The sequence below is a fragment of the Notolepis coatsorum genome, assembly GCF_963971535.1.
Source record: "Notolepis coatsorum genome assembly, chromosome: 12".
In the NCBI taxonomy this organism is placed as follows: Eukaryota; Metazoa; Chordata; class Actinopteri; order Aulopiformes; family Paralepididae; genus Notolepis; species Notolepis coatsorum.
In genome coordinates this window covers 11,898,885-11,910,567 of record NC_140176.1, presented here as the reverse complement: position 1 = coordinate 11,910,567, position 11,683 = coordinate 11,898,885, and the positions used below count along the sequence as shown (strand labels likewise).

The 11,683-nt window shown below is 39.1% G+C and overlaps 1 protein-coding gene across 1 annotated transcript in view; it reads left to right on the top strand.

Moving 5' to 3' along the window:
- Positions 1 to 1,559: 1,559 nt before the first annotated feature.
- Positions 1,560 to 11,683, top strand: part of vps41 (VPS41 subunit of HOPS complex) — a 51,579-nt gene continuing 41,455 nt past the window's right edge. The window contains exons 1-2 of the mRNA XM_084326247.1: positions 1,560 to 1,739; positions 2,658 to 2,696. Of these exons, the coding sequence (XP_084182373.1) occupies positions 1,719 to 1,739; positions 2,658 to 2,696 (60 nt within the window). The 5' untranslated portion in view covers positions 1,560 to 1,718. The remainder of the gene's footprint in view (positions 1,740 to 2,657; positions 2,697 to 11,683) is intronic.

The following is an 11,683-nucleotide window of genomic DNA, read 5'->3' as shown; positions in this document are numbered from 1 at the left end:
TAATTTTGTTTTTAGCGCCTTTGAGGTGCTTTGGTACCATGAGGTGCAAGCATAGTCGTAGTACCCTTGAATGAGTGCTCCTGCCAGAGTCTTCAGGGTATTCTTGTTTACCAGTGAGGAGATCCGGTACAAGAATCGGGTTCGTTGGTTGACTTTTTTTTATTACATTGGATGCCATTTTGTCACAGGAAAGATTTGCCTCTAGGATGGAACCCAGGTAGGTAATATCTTCTTTCCTTGTGACAATATTGTCACCCACTGTAACTGAGAAGCCGTCGGTCTTGCTGAGTTTGTTATTTGAACCGAAGAGAATGGACTCTGTTTTGCCCATGTGTAATGATAGTTTATTATCAGCGAGCCATATGCAGATTTTGCCTAGTTCTGAGCTGAGGGTTTTTTCAACCTGTAACTTGTTCTTGTCAGTAGCAGTGGAATCTTCTGAAATACACTACCTAGCAGTATAATCTTCTGAAATACACTACCTACAGTAGCAGTGGAATCTTCTGAAATACACTACCTAGCAGTGGAATCTCCTGAAATACACTACCTACAGTAGCAGTGGAATCTTCTGAAATACACTACCTAGCTAGTAGCAGTGAAATCTTCTGAAATGCACTACCTAGCAGTGAAATCTTCTGAAATGCACTACCTAGCAGTGAAATCTTCTGAAATACACTACCTAGCAGTGAAATCTTCTGAAATGCACTACCTAGCAGTGAAATCTTCTGAAATACACTACCTAGCAGTGAAATCTTCTGAAATGCACTACCTAGCAGTGAAATCTTCTGAAATGCACTACCTAGCAGTGAAATCTTCTGAAATACACTACCTAGCAGTGGAATATTCTGAAATACACTACCTACTGTAGCAGTATAATCTTCTGAAATACACTATAGCAGTGGAATCTTCTGAAATACACTATATAGCAGTGGAATCCTCTAGGAACACATTTATTGTGAAATAATCAGAATCACTACAATTGGACACAAATGTGTGGTCTCAGCTGGAGCTGGACTGAAATAGTTTACAATTTATATTAGAAGCTGGGTGTACACCAATCCAGGTTATTAGCATTATTAATTATGATTATTTTTCAGAAGAAAATAAAACAAGAAAGAAATTGTCTAATTTGCAAGAAAATGTGAACATTTTGAAATGAGATGTATTTAAATAAATAAATCAGAATCGCTTCTCATGCAAACGTTTTATTTTTCCCAATTAGGCTACTTAGCTTTTTGAGGAGAATCAACTCCTGCCTGGGTTGATAGAATTGAAAGTGCATTGAAGTGAATTGAACCCAGTCACTGTGTTCATCTGTCTTTCATAAACAAATTTAGGAACGTTTGCATCGAAAGAAGTCGGTGTTTTATAAGCATGACATTGTGCTGTGTTGTGTATATAAAATAGGTCTACCTGTATCGCAGCTCTTGGCCTCGCCATTCTGCACCGATGACTTCTTCCCCGGAGAGTGCAAAACTACAACACCCATAACCCCCTCGGCTCTGGTTCTGTGTCATGTGATTTTACTCATGACAGCAGCAGCATCTCTCTGTCAACAAGGAACCATTTCTACAGACGTCTTGTCTGGAATAATAACATAGAACTACGTTATAGTTGAATTACTTTGATGCGAAGCCCCTAACATGTCGTTTCTAAAATACGTGTAAACATTGAGGAGTTCACACGATATTGCATTCCTTTCAGAACAATAGTTGACCATGGCGGAAGTGGAGGTCCAGGTAAGCTTTGGCTGCAGTAGCTAACGCTAAACTGATAGTTAGGTACTAGTATCTGTTTATCAATAGTCCATTATTAATATATGGCTAACTTGTTCGCCATTCTGAGGAAGGCAACTTTTTTTTAATAACGGTGCAGTCTATCTATCTTGCAGTTATCTTGCAGACATGTTCTTACGAGCTACCCACTGTACCGTTACATCTGTAACATTATTATAAACACTAGCTAGCTGTAATGTTACAGATTGATTGATTGATTGATTTTATTAACAGATTGCAGAATGGGTACAATACAGTACAGCTCAACAATACACACAATTGTTAAGGGGATGCAGACCAGAGAAAGACTTTCGTCTTGTTTACATCAGGGTCCCCCATTTTCAATTCATCATAAATATGACATACATGACATACAGATAGATAGACAGTACTGCTACATCTATACATTTATGACATACCAGATTTACAAATACAGTACTGTTTGTGATACAGCAGCCGGATAGCTTTCTACTGAACACAGAGAGGAACTTGGTATCTATCTTCTTGTCTGACTCTGGAGAAGAGCCAATTTCCCATAATGTTGGCGTGTTCCTTTAATGTTTAAATTCAGTTGAACAGTTACCCTTGGCCCTATTTCCCCACTCATCGATGCTGTTGCACTTTCTCAGCACAGTTCACGCTGTGCTTCATACTGGATACCCAGCTCTTCCACAAATCGAATATCAAGTCAATGGGGCCACTCTAAAAAAAACACTTAATCATACTTTAAAAGTACTATGGAGTAGGTTTCAGAATTTATTTCAGGGCTTGTACAGACTGAAACATGGGCCCCATTACTTACCATTCGTTTTGTGGCTAAGTGGCGGAGACTCAAATGACCCTTTACCCTTTTAAAACATTCAGATGTTTCTCTCCATCTAGGGCAGGAAACCAAGCGAGGAATACACCGATGACTCTGAGGTAAGCAACAGCCAGACATAGAAGAACAGCAGTGATGCTCAAAGTGGGGTCTGGGAGTCTGAGGAGGGCCTTGGGAGCAGTGATGCTCCTCCCGGGCAGCGTGTCGAAGTGTTGAGCAAGACACTTGACTTAACCCCGGCCCTAATTGCTCCCGATGAGCAGGTTGGCACCTTGCATGGTCACCTCTGCCGTCGGTGTGTGAATGTGGGTAAATGTGTGTAACAAATTGTAAAGCGCTTTGGATAAAAGCGCTATATACTGTAACTGCAGTCCATTTACCATCTTAGTATTACATTTTAGTATTGGGGATGATTCTCTGTTTCAAGTTTCTTTATTAGTTGTCATACAGAAATACAGGATACTTTTGTATGAAATGCTTCTTTCTGTTTTGCTCCTGAGAGTATGCTAGGTAAAAATAGATAATTATAATAAGTATAAAATAGAAAGTCAAGTACTTAAACAAGTGTAAACAAGACCGAAATGTTCAATATACATATGTACAATATACAATGCAGAGTAGTTGCAATACAATATAAATGGGATGAGGTAAATGGGATGAGGTAGCTTGTGGTGGTAGGGTAAGGTGCAAGGCTTGTGCAATGAGTTGCCAATATATAATATATAAATATAAAGTGTGTTAGTGTCTAAAGTGTGTAAAGTGGGTGCTACAGTGAGTTGTCCATTTAAAGTGGGTGTGTACGTGTGGGTGTGTGCTGTGAGTGTGTTTGATGGTTTGTTACATAGTGTTAATTGTCATTGAGCATCCTGATGGCCTGGGGATAGAAGCTCTGATACTGATATCCTATTTTAGTTTGGTATCAATCAGACCGATATACTATACAGTTATCATATCGGTATAAGTGCATCGCTAATAGACAGTTATGGATTTCTGTACTACATTCTATCAAACATCAAAAGGCATGTTAGATTGGTGAGTGACCCTGGGCCATAATTGTGCATCAATTTGGGGATCATTGACGAAATGAAAACGAAAGTGGCTTATCTCAAGTTCAAGTTTCACGTTTCTTTATTAGTTGTCATACAGAAATACAGAATACTTTTGCATGAAATGCTTCTTTCTGTTTTGCTCCTGAGAGTGTGCTAGATAAAATAACAAGATAGTGTAAAATAGTATAATATAGGGCTGGGCGATATGGAAAAAAATCATATCGCGATAACGATATGATAATTTTATTTTATTTCTCGATATCGATAATTATCTGTACACTTCAAAATTAAGTATAATTTTTTTTTTTTTTTTTTAACAACAGATGTATGTTTATTTTGCAGCAATTCTTTGTCATTGCCGCCATCTTTAGTGTTACATCCCCTCACACTCCAGTTCTCAGGCTGCAGCTGGTTTAAAAGCTAAAGTAAACCGGCTTCTCTGCTGGCTGTGGCTCCAGAGGAGTTGAACAGTTCTGGCTCTGCTAGTTTATTTTCGATCTTTTGGCGCTTTTTTGGTGGACAAACCACCGCACATGTGCACTGTGACTCGTGACTGGAGTCTAGTTCTGCTAGCACACATAGCCTACTGTGTACAGACGGTTTCAAAATGTATTTTAAATTAGAAAGCAAACAAAATAAATGGACAAGAGAAAAAGAAATCTGAATTTGGTCAGTATTGTCATTTGGACAAGCAAAGCCATTACTTTAAGTTGCAGGCAAGAAAGACAAGTCTGTCCACTGTCTCTGGTTTTAAAACTGCCCTGTTGCAGGTAAAAAAAAAAAAAAAAAAAAACGATTTTTCGATATTTTTTTTATTCCGATATCGATTATTAAAATATATCGCGATATTTATCGTTATCGTTATATCGCCCAGCCCTAGTATAATATAAGTATAAAATAGAAAGTCAAGTACGTAAACAAGTGTAAACAAAACATAAATGTTCAATATACATATATACAGTATATGTACAGTCTATACTTCTGTACAGTATATACAGTCAGCTACTATACGTACAGTGTAAAATGGTGAGGTATAGCTTAGCTTGTGGTGCCACCTTGTGGTGGTGAGGTGCAATGAGGTGCATGGGATTGATGCCAATAAATATAAAGTGTGTGTTGGTGTCTAAAGTGGGTAAAGTGGGTGCTACAGTGTGTTGTTTATTTAAAGTGAGTGTGTGCGTGTGGATGTGTGTGTTGTGGGTGTATTTATGGTCTGTTATTGTTCATTGTTCATTGAGCATCCTGATGGCCTGGGGATAGAAGCTCCTTCTGAGTCTCTCTGTGCTTGCCATGAGACTCCGGTATTGCTTGCGCAGCAGTTCAAAGAGGCAGTTGTTTGGGTGGCTGGGGTCTTTGATTATTCTATTAGCCTTACCCATACAGCGCTTGTTGTAAATGTCTTGGAGAGTGGGAAGCCCCCCTCCAATTGTGCGTTCGGCTGAACGGGCCACTCTCTGTAGTCTGCTACGGTCTTGTGCAGTGCTATTCCCAAACCAGGAGGTCATATTGCCAGTCAGGATGCTCTCTATTGTGCATGAGTAGAAGTTCTTGAGGATCTTCTGACTCACTTTGAACTTCCTTAGGCGCCTAAGGAAGTAGAGGCGTTGTCGTGCCTTCTTGATAACACTGAGTGTCAATGTGTGTGGTCCATGTCAAGTCCTCGGATATGTGGACTCTGAGGTACTTAAAACTGTTCACTCTCTCAACATCTGGCAATGTTTCCCCATCTGATTGTGCACTTGAAGGATACTTCCAGAAATGTCATGTAATTGCATCAGCAGCATGCTGTCAATGTCATGTAAATGCATCAAGAGTAGCTATTGTCTGGCCGTGTCAGAGCAGGTATGCAGTGTTGCCAGGCTTGGGATATTTTGAATTGAAGTAGAGGCTTGCTTACTTAAAATGCTGTAACACATAGCCAACCTTTATCGACAATGTTTTAATCCCAGAAGGATCTCTGTCAGGTGTGTGAGTGTTGTCAACCACTCATGAATTACAGATAGCCTTCCGGATGCATCAGTATTATCAAGATCTAGCATGTTACAGTACTCCTGTGCTTTTGAGCATCACTACGAGGCTAAATAAATTATAGGCTAGCCTTAGCCTAGCACCGGCACGTCAGGCTGATAGGAAGAGGAACCTGTCTTCTTTAGGCTAGCATATCACTTCAGGCTGATATAGGAACCTGTCTTTAGGCTAGCCTATCACTTCAGGCTGATATAGGAACCTGTCTTTAGGCTAGCCTTGTATGTCCATCTGATAGGAAGAGGAACCTGTCTTTAGGCTAGCCTTGTATGTCCATCTGATAGGAAGAGGAACCTGTCTTTAGGAAGTACTGAATTGAAAATGGGGGACCCTGATGGAAACAAGACAAACGTCTTTCTCAGGTCTGCATCCCCTTAACAATTGTAGGTATTGAGCCGTACTGTATTGTACCCATTCTGCAATCTGTTAAATAAAGTATTCATTCATTCATTCATTCATTCATTCATTCATTCATTCATTCATTCATTCATTCATTCATGCATTCATTCATTCATGACATGTCACGGAGGGGCTCAGCACAGTAACACCCACAGAGAAAACAAACTCCAGGGTCTGTGGCTGCATGCCTCTTCTGAGTGAGCAGGTCATATCTAACCGAGCTGCAACCTAAGCTGGTGATGAGCCTCAGTTCAGCATCACAGTTCAGCGTCACACTGCCTCATTCATCCTCCTTACTGACCGTTTCAACATGTCAGGTAGATGAGAGCTAGAGCCTATAGGGTAGATATACTTTTTTCTGAAAGTTCGTATTACTACATGTCCTTGATTGAGAAGAACTGATTAAAAAAAAATAAAAGATTGTATTAATGTTGGATAATTATTTCCATAAATAATTTCTCAGGCTGACGTAGGTTCTTTTTTTGCAGTGGTAAAAAGTTGAAGCATTTGAATATTGATTTTTTTCTGTTGAATACCAGTGATTTGAAGCTTCCAAGTGTTCAGGTTAGCCCTAGTTCAGCCAGTGATATTAAACCTAGCAGTTGGTAAAATATTTAGAGCGGTAAATGTTGTTTACAAAAAAATTATCTCCGTAGTTAAAAGAAAAAGAAAGAGCAACTCACAACAAATAGCAAAATGATTTAAAGTAGTACCATGTTTCCATTAGCTATGAGCCTGACTGTGGAGACGAGGCATAGTTTTAAAGTGGTAGTTTATCTCTGGAAGTTGTCCTGAAGTTTTGTCTTTTGTTGTTTCATATGCCTTTGAAAAACCGTGACAAAATGCTCTCTCATCAGAAATCTCACAAGCAGGATACACAGGAAATAGCCTGGATATGGCACAGTGTTGAGTGGGGAAGGATTGTTTTTGAAAATAACATTTTCTCCACGCTATCACCCCCTCCCCGCACTCACACACACACACATACTGTACACACACACCTCCAAGCCACCGGCACATAATGGCAGACAATGTTGTGAGTTGATGCACCCTCCAGGCACCACAGACTGTGCAGCATTGGTTATAAACTGAATTATGGGGAATTTCCAGGCTGTGACACAGATGTTGGCCGGGCACAGGAAGGTGTAGCATAATAGTGGAGTTTCACATTTTATGAGAAGGCTAAATCCATGCCTCTCACTTGCAAGGCATGTTTATTTCTATAGCACAGATATACAAGAGGCGATTCAAAGTGTTTTACATACGGAATAATAATAATAATAATAATAATAATAATAATAATAATAATAATAATAATAATAATAATAATAATAATAATACACTTTATTTGTATAGCGTCTTTCATACAAGAATTGGAGCTCAAATTGCTTCACAGCAGAACATACAGTAAAATAGACATAAAATGAGCATAAAATAGAATAGAAAAATAGAAAAAAATTAATATTATAGTCTATTATAATAGCAATTCAGAAAATAAGAAGAATGAAAAGAAAACAATAGAAATATCATAAATATAGCAGCATAAACAACAATAAAATAGCTCTAATTTACAACACAATAATCACAGTGTGGATGTAGTCAGTGCAAAGTGGCAGAATGCATAAAAAGGCTACGGTGAAGAGATACGTTTTTAGATTACTTTTGAAAATATTTAGTGAGCTAGCCTCCATAATGTCCATAGGTAAGGTGTTCCATTGGTGATTAATTAGCAACGGCTGCATTCCAGATTTTCTTTTGGCTGGGTACGATTCTGGTGTTATCAGCCTTAATCACTTCCACCGTGTCGTCTCTGCGTTGTGTCGTTTGTTGTCGTTCCATGAGGGCATCTTCTCCGTGGTGGAATTCCATCATTCCACTCTAAAGCTGAGACACCCTATCTCCCCGGTAGCATAATGAACAGCATACAATTTTTCACTTCTGGTCAATGTTAGCATTGTCAAAGATGAAAAAAAAATATATATATATATATATATTCTCCTTTTGGTTCATTACAATTTACTCAAGCATAGTAACAGACACAATATTTCTGACACTGGGAATACATTCCCTGAGGTCCATAGATGTCCCTAGATACCAGGACCTTGTAGACGTGGAGTAATCTTCCATTTACTTGGGTATGTAATTCTAGGCACATTTTCAGAAAATATGTCTAGGGCTTAAGAGGTTAAAAAAGGCATGAATAAAGGTATTTACCTACTTAATTATCCTGTTTATAATCACAACGAAGGCCAGCCATATCCTTCAGCTGTGGTTGGGACTGGGAGCCTTCAATAAACCAGCAGTAGATGATTGTAATGTTCTTGGGGGCACATAGTTGAATTGAGAATTGGCAACGTAGCTAAAATAAAGCATAAAACAGCCTTGGTCCTACCCCTCGGTTTTTGTGCATGGCCGCATAGTGTGAGGTGTGGATCAAGGGGTAGTGATCATCTAGCCATCCGACTGGCCCTCCAAACAGAGTGTTTTCAGATGCTGATTCGAAAACAGAGGGGTAGAAAGGAGAGCGTAAAATACTTTCGTTTTTTTTTTCCCTTTGAGGAAATACGCTGAATTGCGTGTCCCTTTTTTCTATCTCACATGTGAGAAGATGATTACAACAATTTCCACTGCTCCAAATCAAGAAGAAATGTACGGTGATGTTGTGGAATCGTACGCATAGACTTGATACGCATGATCGCATGATCTTCATGATCAATATAGATTTAATAGTGAAAAAACACATATTACAAAGTACATGTGGGTTAAATGAGCTGGCTGAGAGGAGTGCTTCCCCTGGCCACCTGGGAGAACACTCAGGGAGAACACTCAGGGAGAGATAGGCGAAACTGCTCAACCGGACGAATCGAGCAGTAATGTTCCTCATTTCGGGGTTTGTTTTCTCCGCAGCCGGGTCGTAGAGCGGCAGTAATGTAGGGGAGACCTGTCCGGTTAAGGTGAACCAGTGGTGTTTCGTAATTCTCTCAGATGTCAGTTCCACTACATTTCACTTAAAACATTTTATTTAACATTTTTAATTATTGTAGACTAGACACACAATTAATGTAATCTCAGAATACGCTGTAAATAAAGAACTGTGTTTGATACATACAATAAACACATAGGCGTATCATTATTATATGTAACTACACTGTAGGTTACATTTCTAGGCCTTGCTGAAAACGAATACGCTGATACGTACTCGTCCTTTAAATTATCTGACTACTTGTTATGACGTAATGAGGGGTGTCCCATTTCCTAGGTAAAGATTCCAATCCCTTCCCCTTGTAGCTCCGTTCTGAAGTGCCACTACCCAGTCGAGAGGGTATTCCAAAACTAGGGGTAGGGTCAATCGAAGGGAATTGGGATTGAGCCTAAGTATAGTGCTTTCCGAGTCTTTCAAACAAACCATTCAAAGTTCTTTACAACTAATAACTAAACGCTGCTTCATCAAGTGTTGTAAAGCGCAATAACAATATACAATGTACAAATGATTAAACTGGAATATATATAATGAGTACTACTGAGTAATAATGCTAATCTGATTTATGTACAGTGTTAAAGTATTATGTACAGGTATAAATACACTATGGTAGTAAGCCTAGTAAGAGTAGGCAAGGGATATATACAAATATAGATATAGTAAATACAGGTATGTAAACAGGAATATATGCAGGTATATTGATATGGGTGTGGATAAATATATATATATATATATATACAGTAAATATACATATAAATATAGGTATACTAATATATTAGAGCTGGGTATCGCCACTGATTTCCCAAAATGATTCGATTCCAATTTGATCCGATTCAATGCTATAAATTGTTCAAGGAACCCTCTAACATGTTGCATTGTTAAACTTTTTTTTTTTTTTTTTTTTTTTTTTTTTTTTTTAAACAAACACAAACAAACATGACAACACACAATTAGATATACAAGCATTGTTAACAGTGCACATCAAATTAAATCACTGTTTAAATAAATATCTTATACAAGATATGCCCCTAATACCTGCTATCTATTCCCCTATAATGCTCTTGCTCGCACCCCCCACCCTGGACCCCCCAATGGATAATCCATCCATTATCATTCGCTCTTAACCAGACACTACCATTAAATGCTAGCTTTTATTCTCTCCACCACTTCTAACCACATTGTCAATTTGGATTCATTGAGACCCAAAATTCTTGCTGTAGATATTTCTAGATAAATCACATCGAGATATGTAAGAATCCAGACCTTTCGGCACATTTTTTCCGGTTGAATCCATCGTGATGTATCAGTTTTTTAGCCACTGTAATACCAGATAAAACCAATCTCTTTAGCTGTGGATGTACTGCATACTCAAAAACATCATATCAATGTTTACATTAACTCATTCTGCGCCATCCAGCGTTTCCGTTAGCCGGTAATTACCGGTATTTGACTGGCAAAATCTGTTGAAGTCCGACATATTTAATCTCTCCGGTCATAGTGTCCGGTGAAAATAGTTCCCTCTGGGCACAGTTTGATTATTTGAATTGTATTTGGATGGGCTGGAGTTGGGTGGCCTATGCGATGAACGAAACAATCATTGCGTTTGTTGTCGTTGCTTCGCTCAGCGAGAGCTTGCTGCTGGATTTGCGGAAGGCATGCAGCTGCAGACCCACAGAACCCACCAGCTTTGCTGGCACAGTGCGGTCCCCAGACCTGGAAAGCTGCTCTGCGGGTCTGCAGCTGGATGTTTCTTGCAAACTAACTGCGGCCGGCTCGCGCTGATAACAGCTTTCATTGTTGGACCGGCTGCTTGGTGGAGCAACGATGAAACGAATGTAATGAATCGTTCGTCGCATGGGCTATTTAATTTTGGCCTGTTTTGGTACGGTTCGGGTGGTCAAGTTGTGCTTGGAGGGAGTTGTTTTCACCGGACATTATGACCAGCACCAAGTCGTTGGGAGGTGGAGATATACATCACGCAAACCCACGATAATGTTGCCGTCTCTCTCTGCAAAATGTCTCAGTTCTTCGCTTGATATAATTAATACAAATGTCCAATATAACGGAATTTGTTAGCTCATAAAAATGTGATTATAACAGACTGCTGTTTAGTGTCGGACCGACTGCCCACATACGCGGTCTATTTTATTTCAAGTCAGCAGCAGCACGGAGTATCGAGGGACTTATTTTATTTGGAATATATTAATGACTGTATACGCAAAAGTAGCCTATAGTTTTAAGTAATACTATTATAAATCTACATGCCTTGAGGATGACATTCTTTATTCAATTGTTTTAAAGCTCAATAAACTATGACCGGAATTAATCTCATTTGTCCGGTAGATTGAAATCTTGCAGGTCACGGAGACCGGCAACAATTTTTTCTAACGGAAACCCTGGCGCCATCGCTTAAGGGCGCTAGAACGCCCCCGCTTTAATCAATGGGGGAACTGCAAGATTTGTGAGTGCTTAAAATATATCTTAAATTATAGCTATGGGTCTAATACCCCCGTCGAATATCAGTGAGTTGCTTCCAGTCAACATGTACAAAACGGATTGTTTTTTCATCGGTACATTTCCGTTTTATACCGTTTTGAATATGAGTATAGTTTTGGTGATTCTTAGTAATTCCAGG